The 27,573-nt window shown below is 41.4% G+C and overlaps 1 protein-coding gene across 12 annotated transcripts in view; it reads left to right on the top strand.

Annotated features, from left to right (window-relative positions):
* Positions 1-27,573, top strand: part of PLEKHA7 (pleckstrin homology domain containing A7) — a 292,737-nt gene that overhangs the window by 226,016 nt on the left and 39,148 nt on the right. For 5 of the 12 annotated variants that reach the window (XM_037899714.2, XM_043548881.1, XM_043548880.1 and 2 more), the window contains 4 exons: positions 2,469-2,991; positions 16,695-16,781; positions 19,261-19,314; positions 19,743-19,766. In XM_037899714.2, the coding sequence (XP_037755642.1) occupies positions 2,469-2,991; positions 16,695-16,781; positions 19,261-19,314; positions 19,743-19,766 (688 nt within the window). Of the gene's footprint in view, positions 1-2,468; positions 2,992-16,694; positions 16,782-17,223; positions 17,344-19,260; positions 19,315-19,742; positions 19,767-27,573 lie in introns of all 12 variants that reach the window. The other 7 variants (XM_043548879.1, XM_043548884.1, XM_043548885.1 and 4 more) reach the window with 2 other exon arrangements.

Genomic DNA, 27,573 nt, shown 5'->3' on the forward strand with positions numbered 1-27,573 from the left:
AGGCTACACCCAGAAATGCTATAAACTGAAAAGGAAATGGTTTACTATCTGTGCCACTAGTAAAGTACTTACTCCATCTCGAGCTGGGGTCTCTGCAGTCCTAGATTAGCTTCTACACCTTAAATCTCAGGGTTTAGCTATAGCTTCCGTGAAAGTCGATATGGCAGCAATATCTGCTCATCACAGTTATGTTCAGAACAAACCTATCTTCTCTCACTCAACAATCTCCGGGTTCCTTAAAGGCATGGTAAATGTGTTTCCCCTCATTAAAGAGCTCCCACTTAAGGCGACCTAAATCTTGTCGTAAGTAAGCTGATTGGTCCTCTTTGAACTTCTTGCACAAATCTCTCTCAAGCATCTATCGATCAAATAGCCTTCCTGATAACAGTAATGTCTGCTAGGAGAGTGAGTGAGTGAGCTTAGTGCTTTAATAGCCAGCCACTTCATCTAATATGGTGGTCTACAAGGAGAAAGTCACCATGAGGCCTCATCTCAGCTTCATACCTAAGGTCTCAAATTTCCACTTCTCTTACTGCATTTCCCTCCCTGTGTTCTTCCCTAGACTTCACTCCCACTCACGGGAAACTCCTCTCCTAAACGTGAAGAGGATGTTCTGTTTTTACCTGGAAAATACCAAGCCCTTTTTAAAATCTAATTGATTATTTGAAGCATATGGGCGAGATGCCAGTGAGAATCCATTTATCTCTTACACACTCACACTGGATTAGGAGGTACAAAGAATATTGTTACATCTTGACTAGGAAACCAGTAACATCCTAGTTTAAAACCTCACTCCTTAGAGCCTCCTTCTGCAGCAGCAGCAGCATGGCTTAGATGTGTTTCCTTCTTGAAGATACGCAAAGCAGAAACTTGCAGTTCAGTGTACACTTTCACCAAGCACCGCATTTTGCACTTAGCATCATGGTCCAGTATCTGGTCTAGGAGAGTGGTGCCATGCTACAGTATGTGTTTAGCTAAGCACTCTTCACCCATGTTCCACTTGATGGAGCACTGCCCACTAGAATCCCATAAATGAAAGTGCAGAGGCCCTCAAAGAAGAAAAAGCGGTTACTTGGTCTTTGAGAGTCATCTCTGTGCATTCACACTACCCGCCTTCTCCTCTGCTTCGGAGTTCTAAATAACATCAGGACTGTACAGTTTGGGAGTAGAAATTGAGTTGGGGTGGGGTGTGCACTTCCTTATATAGAGTAGGGTGATGACATTATTCTCACATGAGATTTCTCAAGAGCCTCCCAACTTGAGTCACAATTTTTCAAGGCAGTTCCACAGCCTCTGGGCACCAAATCCTATGAGTGGGAATACACAGAGGCAACTCTTGAAGAACAACAGTTACTGTTAAGTAACCACTTGCTCTATTTTTGTTCTTCCTTATATCCATCTTGTATGCTGAGAAAATATAATCTTTTCCCTCCACCCCACACTTTCCTTTACATGGTCTTCCATAAAGTCTGGCAGAGTGAGCACTGTTGCTGACTGGAGATGTTGAAGCTATTGATGGCTAAGTGCAGAATTGGATAATAGGCAAGTGGGATCATTCTGGTATTTCAGGCTGTGAAAAGACTTCATGAAGTCAACTATGTCAAAGTTGGAAGCCAACAGATTCCGTATGAAAACTGCTGGCCAAATGTGGAGCTAATTTCTGCAATTTAATTTCTGCATGTTGTACTGAACCCAGGAAGTGACATTTTTTATAGCAGGACCATAAATTGATTTCCTTGTAAATTCCTGTGTGCTGCTTAAGATAGCAAGGACTAATAGCATTGTATCATGTAAAAGAGTAACTCATAAGGACTAGAACATTCCAAACAAATGTTCAAATATCAAAGAATTTAAGAAATGGTTTATCTCTTTTATGTATAATGAAGCAAAATCTACACAACAGTTGCTTATTCTGTCTGGTGAGGTTTCTTCCTCCTCTCTGATTTTTAAGGTAATGTAATTTTTAAAATGAATTAATATATCACATTTGTACAGCAAACTACACCATCTAGTGGTGAACAAGGTACCTTTTAACTAAAAGTAAAAATTACTTACAGTATTTGCTGTTTATAAACACAACTACGACTCAGTTATTTGCATACTTGACTTCTAGTGTTTCTAAACATAGAGGTAATGTAACTTTTTCCCTTAAAGCTAGCTCTGCTGTGGTAGGTCCAGGCTGATCATTGATCAAAGAATTGTGGCTTTCAAATATTTCTCAGAAGTAGAATTACATACCAGATTACTGCAATCTTAATATGTGAATAGCGAGGGTTTTTTATATAGCGATACCTGGGCAATAGTAGCTTCATTTTGTACACATTTAAGTGAATTTTAATAAAGGACCCTTAATCAGAATCTTGTATAATTCCTAAGGTAACATGAATTAGAAGAGGTGATTTATGTTTTTACTTTAGCCAGTCCTATTGATAAATGTACATTTAAATCTATATCTCTTCTTCTCACAGTCTTGCTTCTGATCAGATTCTAACTCGTCAAGGTCCCAGTCAATCTTCGTCTTTTCCTGAAAATTATCATACCTTGCCAAAGAATACCAGGCAGCTTTCAGGGAGCTCTCCTCCACCAAATCGCAACTTGCCAAGTGACTACAAATATGCCCAAGACCGTGTTAGCCACTTGAAAATGTCCCATGAGGAGAGGAAAGCTAATAAAGATGGTACTGTATGGCAGCTATACGAGTGGCAACAGAGACAGCAGTTTAAACATGGCAGTCCAACTGCTCCAGTTTATGCAGGTTCTCCGGACTTTACTGACCGTGGTAAAGCAAAAAGTTCACTAGATGTTCCACGATCAATTTCTGTTCCTCCATCTCCTTCCGATATTCCTCCACCAGGACCTCCAAAAATCTTTCCGCCAAGGAGACCGCACACTCCTGCAGAAAGGGTTACTGTTAAACCATCTGATGGGAGACGGAGTGTAGACATACCTTTTGCTGGTTCTCCAAGGAGGATTCGAAATCATGCTGTAAAGGTGTGTATAGAGTATAACAGTAATCATACATAGGTTTGCATATTAATCTGTCTAATTAATGTAGGCATTTGAACTGCAATCCTTACCGTGTTATCGAAGTGACATACAAGTTCTAAAAGTAAACACGGTAACACACACAAATTTTTTTCCAAACCTACGTCTGCTCAGTTGTCACAGGTTTATTTTTGTTCTTGTTATGGAAAGAATAAATGGGTGGCTAAGAAAAAAAGAGCCCATTAATTTGAAATGTTCTTATTTTATAGTTTCAATGGAGTACCTTATTAATATTCTAAAATTTTGTAAATATATGTTAATGTATACAATATTTAGCTACACATAATTAGGATATATGTACTTGTTACATAAATATATGTATAGGATGTTCACGCACAATATTAATGGAGAAGTTTAATATTAAGTTAAAGAACTATTCTTTTATACCTTCTCCAAACACATTTCAGTGGTTTTTCTCACTGTTGTTAAACAGATAAAGCTATTTTTTTTCAAAATTTTTGATGAAGCAAAGTTGTGGATAATTTCTCCTCTTCAAGGTTAACGTGTTTCGCAGAAAAGCTCTTTCAGGTAAGCTGTTGTATCTAAACTAGTGCATAGTTATTTTTCGAGTGATTGTCCACATAGATTCCAGTCTTGGTGCGCATTGCCCCATGTGCACAACATTGGCTTCTGTTAGCCAACCACCTCCATTGGAGCTATTCCTGTGCCATAGATGTCCTCATGCCCTCCACCCAAGGGCATAAAGAATAGAGCTGGTTGAACTGTTCCTCAGTTTTTTCCTAATGACCATGGCAGCAAGACAGAACTCTTGTGTAGTGCCTACTGTCTTTTCTGCACACTATGCAAGCATATTTAATAGCCTTCATACTTAGTAGTTAATACATATAGATAGTTATTGCCTGCAGGCTAATATATATTGGGCGGGGGAGGTGGATAGAGAGAACCTGGAAACATTTCAGTTTAGGATAGAACCCCTCCCTTTTGTCCCCCTCATACAGGAGTGCTAGCAACATTGCAGGAGCTAAATCTCCTGGATTCAAAACATGCCCTCATATGACACTTCACTGGTGCTTAATGACTGGCACTCCTGGCTCCTATTCTGCTTAGGACATGGACATATCTCCAAGGTATGCTCCATATGTCACTTCTTGAAGCAAATTCAGAAAGCTAAAGAAGCCTGCCTAAAGTTGTTTCCCTTGAGAGTTTGAACACCAAGAGGAAAGGCAGAGCTAAACCCATGTTCCTCAGGTTTGTCCCTTTCCATTAGAGCTGTGGGAGCTGAGTTTCTGCCTTCCCATTTGCCACCATTCTGGTGTTGACTTCCTCTGACAGGGCAGAAAGCACAGGTCACCTTTTCTAGTGCCTAGTGAGTAGAGACATGGATATCAGACTTTTGATTTGACTTGGCCTCAGCCCCATAAGGGCCAAAAGCTCTGTGCCAGCACTTGGTACAAAAAGAGCACAAGGTGTACCCACTAAATCTGCAGACTTCATTTCTCTCAGTGCTAATCTTTTGGCACCCGCCACCTCCATACCTGGCCACTATGGAAGTAGAAGCCCTCTACACCAACATTCCACACAAAGATGGACTACAAGCTGTCAGGAACAGTACCCCCGATAATGTCACGGCAAACCTGGTGGCTGAACTTTGTGACTTTGTCTTCACCCATAACTATTTCACATTTGGGAACAATGTATACCTTCAGATCAGCAGCACTGCTATGGGTACCCGCATGGCCCCACAGTATGCCAACATTTTTATGGCTGACTTAGAACAACGCTTCCTCAGCTCTCGTCTCCTAATGCCCCTACTCTACTTGCACTATATTGATGACATCTTCCTCATCTGGACCCATGGAAAAGAAGCCCCTTGAGGAATTCCGTCATGATTTCAACAATTTCCATCCCACCATCAACCTCAGCCTGGACCAGTCCACACAAGAGATCCACTTATGCGATGGTCACATAAACACCACTCTATACCGGAAACCTACTGACCGCTATTCCTACCTAAATGCCTCCAGCTTTCATCCAGACCACACCACACGATCCATTGTCTACAGCCAAGCTCTACGATACAACCGCATTTGCTCCCACCCCTCAGACAGAGACAAACACCTACAAGATCTCTATCAAGCATTCTTACAACTACAGTACCCACCTGCTGAAGTGAAGAAACAAATTGATAGAGCCAGAAGAGTACCCAGAAGTCACCTACTACAGGACAGGCCCAACAAAGAAAATAACAGAACGCCACTAGCCATCACCTTCAGCCCCCAACTAAAACCTCTCCAACACATCATCAAGGATCTACAACCTATCCTGAAAGACGACCCATCACTCTCACAGATCTTGGGAGACAGGCCAGTCCTTGCTTACAGACAGCCCCCCAACCTGAAGCAAATACTCACCAGCAACCACACACCACACAACAGAACCACTAACCCAGGAACCTATCCTTGCAACAAAGCCCGTTGCCAACTGTGTCCACGTATCTATTCAGGGGACACCATCACAGGGCCTAATCACATCAGCCACACTATCAGAGGCTCGTTCACCTGCACATCTACCAATGTGATATATGCCATCATGTGCCAGCAATGCCCCTCTTGCCATGTATATTGGTCAAACTGGACAGTCTCTACGTAAAAGAATAAATGGACACAAATCAGATGTCAAGAATTATAACATTCATATACCAGTCGGAGAACACTTCAATCTCTCTGGTCACTCGATTACAGACCTAAAGGTCGCACTATTACAACAAAAAGACTTCAAAAACAGACTCCAGCGAGAGACTGCTGAATTGGAATTAATTTGCAAACTGGATACAATTAACTTAGGCTTGAATAGAGACTGGGAGTGGATGGGTCATTACACAAAGTAAAACTATTTCCCCACGTTTATTTCCCCCCCACCATCCCCCACTGTTCCTCAGACGTTCCTGTTAACTGCTGGAAATGGCCCACCTTGATTATCACTACAAAAGGTTTTCTTCCCCCCCACCACCCTGCTCTCCTGCTGGTAATAGCTCATCTTAAGTGATCACTCTCCTTACAGTGTGTATGATATCTCCTAACAGTGTGTATGATAACACCCATTTTTTCCTGTTCTGTGTGTATATAAATCTCCTCACTGTATTTTCCACTGAATGCATCCGATGAAGTGAGCTGTAGCTCACGAAAACTTATGCTCAAATAAATTGGTTAGTCTCTAAGGTGCCACTAGTACTCCTTTTCTTTTTGCGAATACAGACTAACACGGCTGCTACTCTGAAACTCAGAAATGTGTTCCTTAATACTCGCACTTCAGAACTTGCTATCTGGGTACCTAGAGCATATATGGTACTGTGTGGTTTAATTGTGGGCTTAGTACTGGACTCATGTCTCCTAGAGAGGCTGACGGTGGCAATATCTAAGACACCAGTTACTGGTACAAGTTAAGGAGGTATCTCCAGAACCAACCTCTTCCCCTCAAAAATGGTACTCTGGATAGAACTGTGCCTCCCTTGGAAGCTGTGTGCTCCTTTTCCCCATCCCTATCTAGACAGAGCAGGGAGTCCTCTCCCACTCACCTTCCTTCCTTGGTTAGCACAATGGGAATCAGGAAGGGACTTTAGAGAGAGGGTACTATAAGGGGTAGGAGAAAAAGGGCTGCTGTTGGGAGTGAGCTCCTTCAGCTGAGCCTAAGGACTAGCCAGCCCAGCCTCTAGGCAGATTAATGATATCAACGGGGTTGTGGTAGGACCACCTGATTGGCCCGCCTACCTGATTGGCCCACCTGCCTGATTGGCTGAAAAGAGCCAGAAAGGCCTGTTTGTAAGCTCAGCAGTAGCAGCAACAAGTTGCTGGCCGCTCAACACTTACGCCCTCAGTTGTGATTATTCCTCTGCCAGCCTTGCTCCCTGCCTTGCTCAGATCCATTCCAGCCCTGCTTCCCTGCTTGCTCCTGACTCCAGCTGTGACTCTTGGTTTGATTTCTGGTTCCTGACTCCAGTTCTCATCCTTGACTCTGGTTCCTGACTCCTGCTCCAGCCACTAGGCCTGACTGTCCACACCCTAGTCACATCAGTCTGAGTAGCCTGAAAGTCCCTGGCTTAGCTAGTAGGATGGATCCCTCTAAAGCCAACATCTCCTTGGTGGAGCTAGTGAATGCTTTGCAGAATCTACAGACCCAGATCAGTGCTCTGCAGTAAATGCCACCGTGTAAGCACAAGCTATGCCACCTGCGACCCAGATCTACTGAGAGCCAAAAATAACATTTCCCAGCAAGTTCAGTGGTGACTGGGGGAAGCTCTGTGGATTTATAAGTCAGTGCCATCTTCGCCTTCTGCACCTGCAGACCTTTCCTACTGACAAGACCAAGGTGGGGCTTAGCAGCTTGCTGAGCGAGGAGGTGTTGGCCTGGGCCTCCCAACTCCTTGAAAAGTCCTGTCCACACTTTAACCAGTTCGAAGAATTTGTCCATGCTATGTTGGTGATTTTTGGCAACCCGAACCACACAAACATGGCAGTGGTTGCGCTCCAGACATTAAGGCAAGCATGCTGGTGGGCAGATAACTATGTTGCTGACTTCTGGTGCAGACACAGAATGGGAAAAGAGTGCTCAGTGCCGTCATTTTTGGCATGGTCTTAATGAGGATATTAAGGCTAAGCTGGCTTGGATAGATTCTCCACATGGCCTGAACACTTTTATCAATCTATATATTGAAATTAACTACAGTCTATCTGACCGCTGCCCAGAAAGGAGGGTGACACTATGATTTATGCTGGTTTTGATGGCATGAATCAGTCAATATTCTGCACCCACACTTCAGCCTGAACCCACGTAGGTCAACATGGACTAGACCCTCCTCTCTGATGGGGAAAAATCTCTGCTGAGTGGGGGAGGTCTGTCTCTGTATTGCGGACAATCTCGGCATTTCGATTTTTTCCTGCACCTTGATTGGGAAATGCCCCAGTCCCAGTGAGGGGTCTGGGCTGGGTTGGTTCTTCTCCTCTTCATTTTAGCATCCAATGGGGCTCTTTTGGTCAAAAGACTGATCACAACTAGCATCACGTGCCAAAGTGGGAATAAGGCAAATCCACTATAAACTCCAGAGACACAGTGGACCAGGCCTGGGACCTTGGGCTATTGCTGGAGGAGACAAAGTAGCTTCACATGTGGGTTCTTAGTTAAGGAGCATTATTTTCTCATCCCAAAGAATGGCATCCCATTCTGGACCTTCTGTGAGTCAACAGATTCATTCACTGTTTCAAGTTCAGGATGGTGAGGTTCTAATGAGGTAATTGTGGACGTTGGTCAAGACTGGTTCATGGCTCTCAACCATCAGATGCCCATTTCTACATATCCATTCAGCCAGACCACAGGACATACCTCAGAATCAGGAGCATCTCACTATCAGTAGAGCCCTGCGCAGATACAAAATTTGTATCCGCATCTGATCCACAATCCACAAACATGGTCCAAGGATTTTCAACAAATGCTTGGCAGTCATGCAAACTCATCTTAGGAGACAATGAGTCCAGGTCTGCCCCTACCTTGACAATTGGCTGATCTGAAAATCATAACCCTAACAAGTGATCTAACTCAATTCAAATAATCTTAAAGATCCTTGCCTCTCTGAGTCTCAAATTCAACAGAGAGAGATCCATGCTTACTCCAACTCAAAACATAGACTTTATACGGGATGGTGTCAAATTCCAGGCAGTAGTGGATTAACACACAGGGCCATGGGGCCCATGCCCAGGGGCCCTGGCCAATTTAGGGCCCCCTGAAAAATGGGTGCCCCAAGCTCCTGTAGAAGCTGCGGGGCTGCAGGAGCACTTGAAGCGCCCTAGAAGTGTGGGGCCATCGGCACTTAAACCATGGCCCTGCCCGCTGCTCTGCTCCTTCCCTCCGAGACCCTGCCCCATGCTGCCTCTTCCCCTGAGGCCCCGTCCCAGCTTGCTCCTCTCCGCCTCTTCCCCCACCGTCGCTCATCACCTCATCCCAGCAGGAGAGTGGGGTGGGAGGAAGTTTTGTTTCATGGTCTCTGTGTGTATATAATGTCTTCTGCAGTTTCCACGATATGCTATGCATCCGATGAAGTGAGCTGTAGCTCACGAAAGCTCATGCTCAAATAAACTGGTTAGTCTCTAAGGTGCCACAAGTACTCCTTTTCTTTTTGCTCATCCTTAAGGCAGTTTAAAAGTGGGAGGGCAGAGCCCCTCAAGAAGCCCCCCTCCAAATAAATGTAATTGAGTTCAGAGTCATAATTATTCCTACTACTCCCTGGATCCACAATCCAAGTGCTTGATATTATGTCAAGAGACAAGGAGGAGCCAGGTCATCTCTGCTCTATCAGGGAGCCATTTGACTCTGGACTTGTGCATTCAGAATCAAATCACAATAGTGGCTATGCACCTTCCTGGCCTTCAGAACACATTGGCAGATCAACTTAGCAGACAGTTCTCAGACAATTGCAAATGGTCTACCAAAGACTCAGTTCTGCAGAGAGTTTCAAGAATTTCTGGATTTCCAGAAATAGACCTGTTTGCCACAAACCACAACAAGAAGTGTCAGATATTATGTTTCAAAGGGAATCCCAGCCCAGACTCCTTGACAGATGCCATTCTCACCCAATGTTGGACTGATGTACACCTTTCTGCCAGTCCTCCTGATAGTGAAGGTTCTGAGGAAACTGAGGCAAGATACAGGACTGATAGCCAAAGCATGGGCCAGTGAGTTCTCGTATTTGGATCTGATGAACCTGTCAACATAACCCCCCAATCACCTTACCTGTCCTACCCAACATAGTCTAGCAACACAGCCGTCAGAGCCTGTAGCTGGACCCAGCTTTGTTAGATCTGACAGCCTGGATGCTAGCTGAATGACGTCCACTGGAAGAAGCTGTTTAGCTGAAATTCAGAACGTTCTGCTCCAAAGCAGGAAAGCCTCAGCTAGACTGACTTAAAAAGGTAAGTGGAAGAGGCTTTCTATATAAGCGTCTCAGCTGCAGCTGAGCTGTCTCCTTCAACAAGACCCGTTCCAGCAATATTGGAGTATTTACTAGCCCTGAAACAATCTGCTCCATAAGAGTGCATCTAGAAGCAATATCTGCACATCACTTACCTAAGCAGGGCCATCCTATAGAGTGGCTATTTTCCTTAATGGCCTTACTTATGTCTTTACTCCAGTTAGGGAGCCCCCCTCCTTCTTGGGACTTCAGTATAGTACAAACATGATAGATGAGTCCCTTTGATCCACATAAAGAAAAGGAGTACTTGTGGCACCTTAGAGACTAACCAATTTATTTGAGCATAAGCTTTCATGAGCTACAGCTCACTTCATCGGATGCATACTGTGGAAAGTGTAGAAGATCTTTTTATATACACATACAGCATGAAAAAATACCTCCTCCCACCCCACTCTCCTGCTGGTAATAGCTTATCTAAAGTGATCACTCTCCTTACAATGTGTATGATAATCAAGGTGGGCCATTTCCAGCACAAATCCAGGGTTTAACAAGAACATTGGGGGCGGCGGGGGGGTAGGAAAAAACAAGGGGAAATAGGTTACCTTGCATAATGATTTAGCCACTCCCAGTCTCTATTCAAACCTAAGTTAATTGTATCTAATTTGCAAATGAATTCCAATTCAACAGTTTCTCGCTGGAGTCCGGATTTGAAGTTTTTTTGTTGTAATATAGCAACTTTCATGTCTGTAATTGCGTGACCAGAGAGATTGAAGTGTTCTCCAACTGGTTTATGAATGTTATAATTCTTGACATCTGATTTGTGTCCATTTATTCTTTTACATAGAGACTGTCCAGTTTGACCAGAGTACATGGCAGAGGGGCATTGCTGGCACATGATGGCATATATCACATTGGTGGATGTGCAGGTGAATGAGCCTCTGATAGTGTGGCTGATGTTATTAGGCCCTGTGATGGTGTCCCCTGAATAGATATGTGGTCACAGTTGGCAACGGGCTTTGTTGCAAGGATAGGTTCCTGGGTTAGTGGTTCTGTTGTGTGGTATGTGGTTGCTGGTGAGTATTTGCTTCAGGTTGGGGGGCTGTCTGTAGGCAAGGACTGGCCTGTCTCCCAAGATTTGTGAGAGTGTTGGGTCATCCTTCAGGATAGGTTGTAGATCCTTAATAATGCGTTGGAGGGGTTTTAGTTGGGGGCTGAAGGTGATGGCTAGTGGCGTTCTGTTATTTTCTTTGTTAGGCTTGTCCTGTAGTAGGTGACTTCTGGGAACTCTTCTGGCTCTATCAATCTGTTTCTTCATTTCCGCAGGTGGGTATTGTAGTTGTAAGAATGCTTGATAGAGATCTTGTAGGTGTTTGTCTCTGTCTGAGGGGTTGGAGCAAATGCGGTTGTATCGCAGAGCTTGGCTGTAGACGATGGATCGTGTGGTGTGGTCAGGGTGAAAGCTGGAGGCATGTAGGTAGGAATAGCGGTCGGTAGGTTTCCGGTATAGGGTGGTGTTGATGTGACCATCGTTTATTAGCACTGTAGTGTCCAGGAAGTGGATCTCTTGTGTGGACTGGACCAGGCTGAGGTTGATGGTGGGATGGAAATTGTTGAAATCATGGTGGAATTCCTCAAGGGCTTCTTTTCCATGGGTCCAGATGATGAAGATGTCATCAATATAGCGCAAGTAGAGTAGGGGCGTTAGGGGACATGAGCTGAGGAAGCGTTGTTCTAAGTCAGCCATAAAAATGTTGGCATACTGTGGGGCCATGCGGGTACCCATAGCAGTGCCGCTGATCTGAAGGTATACATTGTCCCCAAATGTAAAATAGTTATGGGTAAGGACAAAGTCACAAAGTTCAGCCACCAGGTTAGCCGTGACATTATCGGGGATAGTGTTCTTGACGGCTTGTAGTCCATCTTTGTGTGGAATGTTGGTGTAGAGGGCTTCTACATCCATAGTGGCCAGGATGGTGTTATCAGGAAGATCACCGATGGATTGTAGTTTCCTCAGGAAGTCAGTGGTGTCTCGAAGGTAGCTGGGAGTGCTGGTAGCGTAGGGCCTGAGGAGGGAGTCTACATAGCCAGACAATCCTGCTGTCAGGGTGCCAATGCCTGAGATGATGGGGCGCCCAGGATTTCCAGGTTTATGGATCTTGGGTAGTAGATAGAATATCCCAGGTCGGGGTTCCAGGGGTGTGTCTGTGCGGATTTGATCTTGTGCTTTTTCAGGGAGTTTCTTGAGCAAATGCTGTAATTGCTTTTGGTAACTCTCAGTGGGATCAGAGTGTAATGGCTTGTAGAAAGTGGTGTTGGAGAGCTGCCGAGCAGCCTCTTGTTCATATTCCGACCTATTCATGATGACAACAGCACCTCCTTTGTCAGCCTTTTTGATTATGATGTCAGAGTTGTTTCTGAGGCTGTGGATGGCATTGTGTTCCGCACAGCTGAGGTTATGGGGCAAGTGATGCTGCTTTTCCACAATTTCAGCCCGTGCACATTGGCGGAAGCACTCTATGTAGAAGTCCAGTCTGCTGTTTCGACCTTCAGGAGGAGTCCACCTAGAATGCTTCTTTTTGTAGTGTTGGTAGGGAGGTCTCTGTGGATTAGTATGTTGTTCAGAGGTATGTTGGAAATATTCCTTGAGTCGGAGACGTCGAAAATAGGATTCTAGGTCACCACAGAACTGTATCATGTTCGTGGGGGTGGAGGGGCAGAAGGAGAGGCCCCGAGATAGGACAGCTGCTTCTGCTGGGCTGAGAGTATAGTTGGATAGGTTAACAATATTGCTGGGTGGGTTGAGGCAACCATTGCTGTGGCCCCTTGTGGCATATAGTAATTTAGAAAGTTTTCCCTATTTCCCCTTGTTTTTTCCTACCCCCCCCCCCCTCCCTCCCCAGGCGTTCTTGTTAAACCCTGGATTTGTGCTGGAAATGGCCCACCTTGATTATCATACACGTTGTAAGGAGAGTGGTCACTTTAGATAAGCTATTACCAGCAGGAGAGTGGGGTGGGAGGAGGTATTTTTTCATGCTTTGTGTGTATATAAAAAGATCTTCTACACTTTCCACAGTATGCATCCGATGAAGTGAGCTGTAGCTCACGGAAGCTTATGCTCAAATAAATTGGTTAGTCTCTAAGGTGCCACAAGTACTCCTTTTCTTTTTGCGAATACAGACTAACACGGCTGTTACTTTGATCCACATAGCAACCTGTTTGATGTATCACCTACGAGTGAGGACTGCCCTTTTAATAGCCATTGCATCAGCTCAAAGGGTAGTAAAAATTCAGGCCTTCATGATTGGCCTTATACACTGTTTCATAAGGATAAGGTTAATGTCAGGCCTCATCCCAAACTCTTGCCTAAAGTAATTTCAGAGTTCTGTGTGAACCTGTTTATTAATATCCCAATTTTCTTCCTCAAGCCTCACTCATCCTTGGGAGAAACTAAATTTCATACACTTGATGTACTAAAGGCACTGTCATTTTACAGTGAAGGGCAAAGGCATTCAGGAACATAACTAGACTGTGGCCTTTGCAGAGAGGGTTACGTGTCAGACAATATCCTCTGAGAGATTATACATTTGAGATCTACTTAGATAAGGACATGTTACAAAGTAGCTAGATTAGATCTACCTAACCACATTAGAGCCTATTCCACTAGAGTTCAGGCAGCCTCTGCTGCATATTTGCAGAATGTCCTTATTTCCAAAATCTATAGGGCAGCTACTTGGAGCTCTGTCCACATCTTGACACTATTCTTTGACAGAGTCTTCTAATTTGATGCCTGCTTTGGTAGGGCTGTCCTACTGTCATTGTTTAAACAGGGGTCCTCCAAGTACCCACCTCCAAGCAAACATGCTTGTTAGCCACCAAGAGTGGAATCCATGTCGACAATCACTCAAAGAGAATAGTTACTTCCGCAGTAACTGTGATTCTTCAAGATGTAGTGTCCACATGGACTCCACAACCTGCTCATCTTCCATTCAACTGTGGAGTTCTTCTACTCTTGGCTTCTGTACTGATGAAGGAACTGAAGAACAGTTAGGCCAGCCCTGCCCTTTATGCCCTCAGATGGGTGGGCATGAGGACATCTAAGTCATTAGTACGGCTGCAATAGACCCTTCTGTCCCAAAGTAACCTCATGTTGCATGCATGGGGCACATGCACACCAAGAGTGGAATCCATGTAAACAAGATGTAAACAATGCATCTTGAAGAAGCATAGTTACTGTAAGGTAAGTAACTGTTCTTTTCTTGCGTCAGCTGCTGCTTTACAGATGTCGTCTTGGGGGAGGGGGAATGGGAAAGAGACCTTTTAAATTACAGAATGTATATAATGTATATTATTTTCCAAAGTCTCCTCAAGCACAGTATAAAGTCTGGTACAAAAGATCTGGTATATTACATTTCTGGCAAATTGAATATCCTTAGCATATCATAAAAGTAACACCATCGAGGAATGGTAAACCCAGTCTTTGTAAAGCTCACAAATAGGGATTGCATGAAGTCTGCAAGGTTAAGTACTGTAGGGTTGGGAGCCGGCTATCCCTGCAGTTTTCTTGGGAATTCAGATTTTTCCAACCTAAAATGGAAAAAACCCAGACCTTTATGTCCGTTGTCCCCACCACACACACACTTTTATGGTTTTATCATAGAGGCCTGGTGGCCTGTTTCTCTTTTGGCTCCTATCTTGAAGATGAGTCACCCTCCTGATCTTTGAGTGGGAGGGGATATTTTCCTAACACTGATCACTGTCTTCCATAGTCCAAAAGAATTTTCTGGTGAGACAGAATGCAGTCCACCCTGTCCTGTGTTAATTTGCTTGCCCCCACTGTCAGCTGATGCGAAACACTAAGCTAGGAGTAAGAGATATTCCATAATTCTTTGAAAGAAAAATGAACATAGATTTTCTAACTGTTCTACGATCACATGCAACAGATTATGTTTAGTCTCTCAACCTCAGCTCAGTGTCAGTGCTGGACTGTAGCATAAATAGGTTTTCTCTCCCAGTGCACTATGAGTAGAGGGGAAGGTAAAGGAGAGCATAGAAGATCTTTTAGCACTAACACTAGAACAAAGTGGGAGTGCATTACTTATCCTTTAGATGTCAAATGTGTAGGAGTGGGAAGGAAATATTTGTAGGGAAGGTGACTTGCAAACCCACACCCATTTCAGATTCAGTAATGTGCTGATCTTCGGCAAAGAAGATTACTTCAACTCGTTTTGGGATTTGTTGCTTATATGTACGCTGCACAGTTCCACTCATGGCTTCACATCTTTTCCACTGGTTCAGCTTATCATAGATCTTTCATCACTGTTATTGCATATATGGTTTGGACTCTAGTTCTATAATGCTATACTTCACATATATAAATGGGGGACAAAATTACCTCCTGATAAAACAACCCAGTGAAATATAGCACTGGAAAATGACATGTTCTTAAACTTCCCTGTTATAGCTCACTTGTCATTGTTTTTTTAATTACATTGGCTGTACTGCAGTTGAAGGTATACCGTTGTAAAAGAACGTGCAATATCGTTCTTCCCTTACTCCATCAAAATGCTAGAGTTGCTCCCTGACACTGCAGCTCCTTGATTCTCATTTTTGTTTACTTGGGTATTTATATTTGTGTGACAAAAAAACTAATTTTTTTCATGCCATATCAAATTTTGGTGTAGACCCGTTTATAAGCCGACCCCTGCTCTTTGATGCGTCACTTTTTTACCAAAAATGTTTGGCTTATGAACGAGTATATACGGTAATTTCTACCAAGCTGTGAACAACAAAATTGTTTTCACTTTCTATACAATTTCTAGAAGAAAATAGTTAGTTCTTTTTAATATTTTTTTGGTTTATAACACCCCTATATATATCCATGGTACTCCGTCACCTAGAATACTGGGTTTTAATTTTAGTTACCCTATCTCTTAAAAATAAGATAGCAATATTGGAGGGTGTTCAGGGCAGACAATGAGAATCATTTGAGGCATGGAAAGTCTTTATATGAAGAGAGACTGAAAAGACTGGGATTAAGAGGGGAACACGAAAGATGTACACAAAATAATGAGTAGTATAGAGAGAGTAAGTCAGGAACTACTCTTTACCCTTTTTTGTATTACAAGAACAAAGGAACGTTCAGTGCAATTGAAATGTGGCAAATTCAGAATTGATAAATGATGATTTATTTGTCTTACCAAACACCACATTGATGTGTGGCACTCGTTGCTGCAAGACGTCACTGAGGCCAGCAGCTTAGTGGAATTCAGAAAAGGATTAGATATTTATATGGCTAAAAAAGAACATCCATAGTAATGTAATGGAAAACTGTGCTGCCTCAGAGCATAAACCAATCACTAACTAACAGGTATTAGGAAGAAGCTTCCTGTGTGGCCACAACATTTCTTGCACTTTCTGCTGAAGCATCTGGTCCTGGCCAATGCGCGAGATGTACTGAATTAGTCCCTGGTGTGATCCAGTGTGGCAGTTCCCAAATTCCTATGCTTGTTTATTTATAGGCTTTCCTATGATGCTTATTGTAATATCTTCGTTCCTCACAAGCATTAATGAATTTACCCCAAATTAGAGACTGCCTAAAGTCAAACAGGAAGTCTGGCAGAGCCATGAATATAAACCAAATCTCCTGAATCCCAGTCAAGTACCTAAACCATAAGACCATACTTCCCACTTGAGGTAGTCTTCATAATTTTGACTATGGCTCTTGTTACAGAATTCAGCACACATTGATAGACGCTCTATGCCTACTATGGGATATATGACCCATACTGTAAGTGCACCGAGTTTACATGGCAAGTCGGTAAGTTGAAACGTTGGAATTCTTTTTCCCTTCCCTGCCACCAAATTACTGTAGTAAGGTTTTCAAGTCCTGCTATTTTCTTAGTCATATTGTTTTTTCATGTTGTTTGAAACCCAGCTAACTCTTCTTAAACTTGACTACGAAAGCTTAAGCGTGGACCATGTCCGGCTCTCATTAAGGTCAATGGGAATTTTGCTGTTGACTCTAGTGGGGGCGGAAGTAGGCCATGTGTAGAAGTTCTTTAGTTTTGTTACTATACTATAGTTTTCTAGTAAACCCTCTTCTTTTATTGCGTTTATTTGACCAAATGCAGAATTAATTCAATAATTGCTTAATCGGGTCAAGTAAATGCTGTCTGGGCACTGAGGTGAAGAATGTAATTACAGTGACACTCCCTAAAGACTGCTAATTTCCTCTTTACAATGTGTCTAAATACCTGCAGCCTGAAGAGCTAACATTGCTTCTCATTCGATTAAGGAGACATCAGGCTAAGTTGGCTAGTATACAAAATTACACAATCGCCCAATTACTACAGCATTTGCCAACTAATTCCATCTATCAGGTCAGCTGCTGATTGGCTCATCTGTGCTGTATGATATTTTGTGACTCTGCAAACGCTCCATTAGTGATGTGCTTGAATCTGTGCTTTGTTGACCATTCTTTGGTATTCTCAGTCCCTGAATCATTTGTGTTTTTTCTTTGTTGTTTTACAAGCTGTAAATAAGTATTTTACGCTATTGGGTGCTATTGCTTATGGTTTCAAAGCTTTAGATATCGTTTCGCTTTGATATTACTTCTGAGAATGCTGCCTCTTAAAATCTTTTCAGAAAAGAGAATTAAGTATACTTTATTCATTCTGACTGAAGCAAAACACTGTCTTTGCACTGCTTTCATAATGGGAGTGGCTCACTTCACCACATGCTGCATTAACTCCAAAGTGAGATATATCAACCAGCTAGAACACTCATAGTAGCTTGTAACTGCATAATTTCTGCAGGTAAAGATTAGCTCATAAAAGTCAAATTGTTCTTTTGCTTAATTGGTCAATAACACTAGCCATCATAGGTCCATAACAACACAGTTGATTGCTTTGATGTAAGAAGTTTTAAAATTGGAGGTGGGGCATAAAGGCAGTTGTTAGGAATCTCTTTATCAAGGTACTAGATTTGTAACATTCTCCAAAGGGGAGCCATCTAGTAACCTGGGAACATTTATGACCTGAAGCAAAATGTGGGGGCTCTTTTTTAAAGCTTTCAGCAATTTTTCTTTTGACCAGATTTAAGGAACTTTTCACTATTTTTTCTCTAAAACACTTATTTGCCATTTCCCTCACCTGCCAAACAGCTGCAGTGAAATAGTTTATATAGAATATTCAGGCAATCAAGTAAGCTAATTGGTCAAACATAACTTCTTCTATTACAAAGTATATTGAACATACCAGAGCAATCTTAATCCTTGCAAAGAAATGTAAGTGTGGTGTATGGATTCACTAGCACAGAGTTTTTTCAGATAACTATTTTCATTGTATCAAAACACTGAAGTCTCAAAACTTGAAACCAGAATAGTTGTCTTTTCTTCTGTTTATGCCAATAAGTCCAGAATTCAAAATAATGAAAATAATTCCAAACAATATTCTGGATATGTTGCCCAGTTAACAAAGATTGTTTGCAACAGTTATGTCTTGCTTTGTTGTTTGTTGAAAATATTTTTGTTGAAAGAAGAGACATCATTTTCTGTTGTGACTCTGGTGTGCACAATTTTTTGGGTAACTTAAGAAAAGGTAATACTATCTCTGTATAATTATAAGACCATACAGACAGTAGCTATTAACTAGACAGTGTTTCAAAAAGAAAAAAAAAGTATTAATTTGAACATGATCAGATGAAAAGCCAGAATGGTTCTCTAACTATATGATAATTTTTATTTAATATTATCCATGAAGCGGCTGTTCCATCTCTCCCAAACTGAGGGATGCATATTTTAAAATGTGTATGAAATTTGACCAGAAGTGTTTTGATGGATTTGTTATTAAATGAAATATTTTGCATTTCATATCTAAGACCAGTCCTAAGTAAGGCAAATTGTTCTGTCAAAAAGGCATATAATACAGGATGCCAAGCCATGGCTTAACACCTTTTTCGATACAGTATCCTACTCTGAGTATACTAGCCATAAAAATGTTGTTCATGTCTTTGAAAATAATTTAAGCCATAAGTATGTTTTTGTCACCCTGTACATTATGAAAGTGGGGGGGAATCTGGTCTCCATGATACTTTGCCTATTTCATATTCAATCATAAACAGCAATGTGACAGTGAGGCCAATGTGCTTATTTTGTGCCACTTGTGTACCCGCTTTGTCACTTTACTTTTTATCTCTTATTTACATATAGCTTAATACAAATTTTCCGTATTTGCAAATTACTATTAAAGTAGTGAAATACATTGTATTGTTCATTCTTTTTATATATTTAACTGAAGGCTGATGACACCTACATCCAGCTGAAGAAAGACTTGGAATATCTGGATCTAAAGGTAAGACATATTTATAGGAATCATATTTCCAGTATTGATCATCCCATCAGTCTTCTGTATATCTTCTCCCTACCTGCATTACTCACAATCTTGTGTATCCAGACTTTAGAATGCTGAATTTTCTTTTGGTATAACTGGAAAATCTCTAAAATTGAGAGTGTCTTACTTCGCTGACTATAAGCTGAAAATGTAAACTCAGAAAATTTGTTGCAAGTTTATTTTGTTTTAGTTTAATATACAAACAGAGCAAGAATAATTTCATTTTTCTTTTGTAAGTTTAAAGAAACCAGAGTAAAATCTGATTCAGAATATTAATGTCTGTTACAGCATTATGGTAATGCTGTTATGGTTAAAACTGAGTATTCTAAGTTAAGAGAATACAGAATTTTAGTGTTTATTCATTCCTATTTTTCCTTTATTTCTATTAGAAGCTGTCTCCTTTTATGATAACAGTAAGAATATTATTATTTCTAAACATATTTATAATGTAGTAGTGTTGTGATAAATGAGTTAAATATATTGCAATCTTCCTCTCACCTCCATATTATTATGTGGGGGGTTTCCTTGCTATACTTGCATTTCTGAAGATCCTAAATAATTCCCTTCTTCAAACCACTCATCCTATGAAATTTAGCATCATGGCCCCCCAGCTCACAACCAAAGATTAGGTGGAACTCCTTTCAGAATGAATCAACCTTTTCCCTAAATTATTCTCCATGGTTTACTTAAGAGTAATGCAATATTTTCCTAACTACTTCATGTCATTATTGAGCTATTAAATAGCCAGAAACTTCCTAGAATTAGCCCACTGGACAATAGGGTAGGTTTGAAAAATAAGCCCATATTGCTGTCATGTTCCTACAGCTTGCATTCACAACCTTGACAATGTAGCTGAGTTTTTTTTATGTGCTGTTAAATCCTTCTAAATTTGGCTCATTTTGTTTCAATTTTAGAGTATATATTTTTGATACACTCACAGCTTTTTATTGAAACAAATTTTACAAGTTCAGTTTATAAAAATATTACTTTGTGATCATTCTTTAGCAATAGGATCAAATTCGTGTGACATTGTTTAAAGTTCAAGTTTTTCACAGTGAAATTCTGTATTAACATCTATATCAAGCAATAGTGGCATCCAGGGGTGAGTTCAATTAATTGACATTTCTTCCCAAAGAGAGATCTCAGATTCTTATTTATATCAGGTCGCCAATATCATGTTGAATGAATTCAAGATGTTAAACAGTGTTGTTATCCTGGAGCTCAAACTCTGCGTCTCAGTTAAAATAGCTATCCTACAGAGTAAGCAGATTGAAAACAAAACTAGATTAATAAACATTAGGTTTTGAAAAATCCATGAAAAGAAAACTAATCATTTTGCTCAGCACAACAGCCTGCTAGCTCTCATAGTGTGAAACTCTTCTCCTCATGCATAAATCATTGTTGTAGGGACTGAGCAAGATTTTCCCCTGCAATTGCATCTCTGAACTGGGAACCTCCTTAATGCTGGGCACAGGAACTGAGAGCAGAAAGACTCTCCTGTGCTCTCAGTGCCTGCAGTTGGTGTCCAACCAGCGTGGAAGAGGAGGAGGAATCGGAATCGTAGGATTGGAAGGGACCTCAAGAGGTCATCTAGTCCAGTCCCCTGCGCTCACGCAGGACTAAGTGTTATCTAGACCATTCCTGACAGGTGTTTGTCTAACCCGCTCTTAAAAATCTCCAACAATGGAGATTTCACAACCTCCCTAGACAATTTATTCCAGTACTTAACCACCCTGACAGGAAGTTTTTCCTAATGTCCAACCTAAACCACCCTTGCTGCAATTTAAGCCCGTTGCTTCTTGTTTTATCCTCAGAGGTTAACGAGAATAATTTTTCTCCCTCCTCCTTGTAGCCGCCTTTTATGTACTTGAAAACTGTTATCGTGTCCCTTCTCAATCTTCTCTTCTCCAGACTAAACAAACCTAGTTTTTTCCATCTTCCCTCATATGTCATGTTTTCTAGACTTTTAATCATTTTTGTTGCTCTTCTCTGGACTTTCTCCAATTTGTTCACATCTTTCCTGAAATGAGGCGCACAGAACTGGACATAGTACTCTATTCCACGCTGATTAGGCCTCAACTAGAGTGGAAGAATTATTTTTTGTCTTGCTTACAACACACCTGTTAATACATCCTAGAATGATATTTGCTTTTTTTGTAACACTGTTACTCTGTTGACTCATATTTAGCTTGTGATCCACTATGACCCCTAGATCCCTTTCTGCAGTATTCCTTCCTAGGCAGTCATTTCCCGTTTTGTATGTTTGTTCTTAACTGATTGTTCCTTCTTAAATGGAGTACTTTGCATTTGTCCTTATTGAATTTCATTCTGTTTACTTCTGATCATTTCTCCAGTTTGTCCAGATCGTTTTGAATTTTAATCCTAGCCTCCAAAGCAACCTTCCCCCCATCTTAGTACCATACACAAACTTTATAAGTGTACTCTCTATGCCATCATCTAAATCATTGATGAAGATATTGGACAGAACCATACTGAGGACCAATCCCTGCGAGACCCCACTCAATATGTCTTTCCAGCTTGACTGAGAACCACTGATGATTACTCTCTGGGAACAGTTTTCCAACCAGTTATGCACCTACCTTATAGTAGCTAGGTTGTATTTCCCTAGTTTGTCACGTAAGACAGTATCAAAAGCCTTCCCCCCTATCCACAAGGAAGTAGTCATACAGGATTGCAGATATGGAGGGATGAGGTTGCAGGAGCTGGGGAAGAGTTGGCAGGAGTTGGAGGGTGAGGGGAAGCAGAAGGGGACAGGGACAGGAGCAACATGGAGAGGGGGACACAAGCTGATGGGGTAGATAGAAGCAGAAGGAGAGGGAGACAGGAGTTGGGGTGAGAGTAAATAGGATCAGGGGGGCAGGATTCAGGTGATGAGAGGGGGGATAGGTGTAGGGGAGAAGAGGGCCAGGGTGGGAGTTGAATAGGTATAAAGTGTAGCAGGAATCAGGGTGGAGGTCAGAGAGAAAAGGTAGGATATGCAGGGGACCATGGGCACAAAGGTCTATATAACCATTAGTTAACACTCACCTCCTGAACCTGAAATTGAACCCTGGGGTCCTGAGACTCTACATTTCTTTGCTGTTAGCAAATACACCGGACCCTCGCTAGAACACAGGATTTGGGATCCATGTGCGGTACCGCGTTAACGTGGGGACCGCGTTAAAATGAATTGCAATTAAAGTAATTAAATTTGGGATCCATGGCCACGACCGCATTATATGCGAACTATATAGACGCATGTTCTAGCGAGAGTCCAGTGTACCTATGAAACCCAGAGGCAAAGCATGTTTCTTATCCCTCTTCTAGAAACTGGTCCACATAGAGGATTACAGCCTAGTACTGCTACCAGTTACTCTGCTAGCTCAAGTGGTAGAAATCTGTGCTGTGAATCTAAGGATCTAGATCCTGCTAGTGACCCAAACTGGGGAAAGGTGTCAGTATGGTTACAAATGATTGAATTTCTGCATTTGTAAATCTGTTTGTTTTTTTCACTAGAAAATTACTCTAAAAAAACAACCTATTAAAGATTGCAAAGTCAAGCACTCAAAAATTAAGAAATACCAGATTAATGTTGCCTGTGCCACCTTTATTTGCCTTCTTTGTGTGTGTGTATTATAATTAAAGCTACAGTTTTGTCACAGTGGTCACAGAAACAGTGAATTCGAATAAAGTCTGTGAAATGCCCCCAAACCGATAGGTGTTGCGACCTAGCACATGGGATCATGACATCACTCAGGTTTGGTAGATAGTGGTGTTGCAACCCCATGTGCTAGGTCACAATGCCAATCGACTTTGGCTATCTGTCTCGATCTATGGAGGTGTTGTGACCAAGTGGGCCAGGTCGCAATGCCAAGAGCAGGGGACCTGGGCCTAGCCCCACGGGACAGGATCCATGAGCGTAAGAAGTGAACTTGTTCTCCCATAACCACCCATGGGCTCCCCACTGTCCTGCTTTCCACACATATCATTGTTTTCTTGCACCTGTGCCATGAAATGTATTAAAAAATTGTGTGACAAAATTGTAGCCCTAATTATGAGTCAGTTTTTAATTACATGATCACATACAGTTTTTTTCCATAGGATCCCTGCCTCATTCAGTGCACAGAAAGGAAGGTGCTCACAGAATGAGTAACTATTTGATATTTGGTTTGATCCTCATTGTTTAATGTGTGGCCCCATGCCTTAGGCCTGGTGTACACTAGAAGATTAGCTTGATTTAACTGCATCAGTCAAGAGTGTAAAAAATTCACCCCCCTGAGCAGCGTAGTTAAGATAAAGCAAGTCACCACGTAGACAGCACTAGATCAACAGAATAATTCTTCCATTGACCTAGTTACCACCTCTTGGAGAGGTGGATTATCTGTGCTGACAGGAGAATCCCTCCCGTTGATGTAGGTAGTGTCTACACTGAAACGCTACAGATGCACTGCCCTGTGGCGCAGCTATGCTGCTGTAGCATTTAAAGTGTAGACAAGCCCTTATTTACTGAAAACTAGTCAAATCCTTACACAGTAAGGAAAGACATTTCATGTGTAAGCTTATAATAAAGTATGCTACAGGCAGTGGAGAATTGAGATATTAAAAGGAAGTAGTTTGTTTTCTGCTTAATAATTAAGAGATCAGGTGTAAACTATCTATCTGTAGAGTGGGTGGGTAAATCTGATCTCATAATACCATAGTAACTTGTTGATTTTTTTTAATTCAAACATACATTCCAGATGAGGAAATGCAGAATGTGAATGAGGAAGGTCTAATGAAGTGTACAAGAGTGTGTGCCATTAAGCATTTGTACTAGAGCAATTCAGGAAAATCTGGGATCCTCTGTGAAGCCATTCAGTAGTTCATCATAGAAATGTAGGGCTGGAAGGGACCTTGACAAGTCATCAAGTCCAGCTCCCTGCACTGTGGTAGAATCAAGTAAATCTAGACCTCCCTGACAGGTGTTTGTTCAACTTGTTTTTAAAAATCTCCAATGATGGGGATTCCACAGTGTACCTTGGAAGCCTATTCCAGAGCTTAACTACTATTATAGTAAGAAAGTTTTTCCTAATATCTAACCTAAATCTTCCTTGCTGCTGATTAAGCCCATTACTTTTTGTCCTACCTTCAGTGGACATGGAGAACAATCGATCACCATCCTCTTTATAACAGCCCTTAATATATTTGAAGTCTGTTACCAGGTTCCCCCCCACCCAAAAAAAAACAAAAACAAAAACTTCTTTTCCCAAGACTGAACATGCCCAGTTTTTTTAACCTTTCCTCGTAGATCAGTTTTTAAAACCTTTTATCGTTTTTGTTTGTTTTGGACTCTACAATTTGTCCACAATTTCCTAAAGTGCGGTGCCCACATTTGGACACAGTATTCCATCTGAGGGCTCACCAGTGCCAGTAGAGCTGGACAGTTACCTCCTGTGTCTTAGATACGATATTCCTGTTAATGCACCCTAGAATGGTGGTAGCTTTTTTTGCAACTGCATCACATTGTTGACTCAAAGTCAATTTGTGATCCACTACAACTCCCAGATCCTTTTCAGCAGTACTGCAACCTGGCCAGTTATTCCCCATTTTGTAGTTGTGCATTTGATTTTTCCTTCCTAAGAATAGTATTTGGCAATTGTCTTTATTGAATTTCATCTTGTTGAATTCAGGCCAGTTCTCCAATGTGTCAAGATTGTTTTGAATTCTAATCCTCTCCTCCAAAGTGCTTGCAACTCCTCCGAGGTGTTATCTCCAGATTTTATAAGCATACTCTCCACTCCATTATCCAAGTCATCAATGAAAATATTGAATGGTCCCAGGCCCTGGAATGACTCCTGAGGGACCTCCTAGATATGCCTTCCCTGTTTGACAGGGGCCACCGATAACTACTGGTCTTTCAACCAGTTGTGCATCCATTTTATAGTTGTGTACCCACCTAGACCACATTTCCCTAGTTTGCTTATGAAAATGTGTGGGACATGTCAAAAGCCTTACTAAAATCAAGATATAACTTTGTAACCTTCTCTGCAGCATCTGCTCCAAACTTATAACAACTGGAGTTCAGTTCCACTGAGGTGAAGAGGAGAGAGAAGTAAGGTGGAATGTATGTGTTCATAGAGAGAATTAAGGAATAGTGGGTAGCAGTTTTTTTTGTTAAAGGAGGAGTGCAGGATCTGTGATGTGCCAAAGCCAAAACATAGATATCCTGAGGGTGCTCGTGTTATCACCTCTAAGCACTCTGCACAAAGCAGATTGTACTGTACTGCTAATTTCCTGACACTGGATCATGACCTGAAAATATCGCACTATACTTGGTGGGGCCCTTGGAAGCTGCAGGTTTGGCAACACTGTAAGACCCTGAGTTATACACTGTGTTTGCGTATGTTGCAAACGTTTAAAAAAATTAGTTTCATGGTTGAACAAGCAGTCTTTCCAAATCATAACTAATGTTATACTAGAGGAGAAGCAGCCAGTTATAATTTCCAGGTTAGTTTTTTTAATTTTGGTGATCCATGTGGAAAGAGAAAGTGCTCAACACATGTCAGTATTCTTCATCTCTTAGTCAAGGGGTAACAATCAGGAATGAGACAGCTACAGTACCTGCTGGTTGCCTTCCCCTGGAAAAGAGAGAGAGAGGAGATCAACTTTACAGATATTTTATTTAACTTCTGGAATCTCTGTTTCTGATTTTTCATGGGATTCTGAGTTGTAATATTTTTTTCCCTCGTAACAAACTGTTGCTAAACTTTTGTTTGAAACAGATAAAAAATAATGGACCTCTGATCAACATGGTTTACAAAGTGCTAAAGAACTCAGCACAAGGGTTACTGTCCGGTATAAATGTAAGACTGCTTGTATCTGAAATGTGAGCATTCCATCGCTTTTTTTCAAATGGCAATCAATGTACATACCCTAGCTTCCACAGGTGTATCATGATAAATAGAAGAGCTTCCTGCAAGATGTTTTTTCAGGCTGTATGCAAAATTATGGCTGACCTCACTGTGCTTGGTTTCGTCTTACCATATGTTGCAAATGAATGGTTGTGTTAAGTAGTGATTCCTTTATGTAATTCCGAAAGTGTGAAAGCATGCTAAGTCTTATTTTATGTTCTCATTTTCACTGCTTTAAAATTAAGGTAACTTTTGCACTTGTGATTATATAATCCATTTCAAAATATAGCAAATTATTCATAGTATTTTCATTGCAGACTATGAGAAAAGTTCACCTATTCACTAGCTTGCAGATTATTAAACCAGCAAATTTAGTACTTGGACACACTTCTGTTTATGCTTAAATATACTAAATATTTTCCTACACTTGAAAATGTGACTGAACATTTACTATCAATAATGCTAAATGACTTGCATTAATAATTTTAAAAGGAAAATCATTCCTATTAAAATATTGTACTATTTGGCAATTTATGTTGAAAATGTTAAAAATAATTAAGACTGGTTTCCTCTAAGGGAGAGTAAACCCTCTTGTATTTGATGATGGGGAAATAACAAACATCTGGCTTTTATTTCATGAAATTCACATGATAAATATATGCATTCTTTGAAAATGGAAAGGTGAGATGTAAAGCCATGAATAATATAAAAATGGTAAATGTACTCATATCTTAAGACTGGAATAATATATGAAAATCCTACCTGGTGGCCTGCTAACTTCATCCAAAATAAAATGTTGAGGGGATAGTTGAGTCTCTGTACCACTTTACATTGTGGGTAGCTCTTAAGGATTATCTTCTTTCCTTCTAGAAGTTGGATATGGAGCCAGAGATTGCTGGAATGAGAGAGGGTGAAACTAGAAAGAAGTACATCCAAAATGAAGTGTATTTAAATATCAGTTTCACTCCTGCCCCAGACTAATATCCCTCTTTGCATTCCCATAACATTCATCATGAACTGAGGAAGAGTGAGCCCTTTGTAGATATGCAGAAACTACTAAGACACGTTTTTAGTCAGCTGGGACTCTATCCTGCAAACGCTTATGCACGTATTTAACTGTAGGAACATGAATAGTCCTATTGACTTCAGTGAAGATGACTCATACATAAAAGTTTTGTAGGATAGGGGCCTTACTTTGTAACTAAATGGGATCGATGTTTCCTTTGATTATAAATCTGACACAATTGCATTTGTCATGGGTCCTGCTCCGCCCCCATCTTCTGACCTGCAGAAACTGCACCTCCAGGTGTACTCTCAGTGAAGCTTTATT

The sequence above is a fragment of the Chelonia mydas genome, chromosome 6 (assembly GCF_015237465.2).
Source record: "Chelonia mydas isolate rCheMyd1 chromosome 6, rCheMyd1.pri.v2, whole genome shotgun sequence".
Taxonomy (NCBI): Eukaryota; Metazoa; Chordata; order Testudines; family Cheloniidae; genus Chelonia; species Chelonia mydas.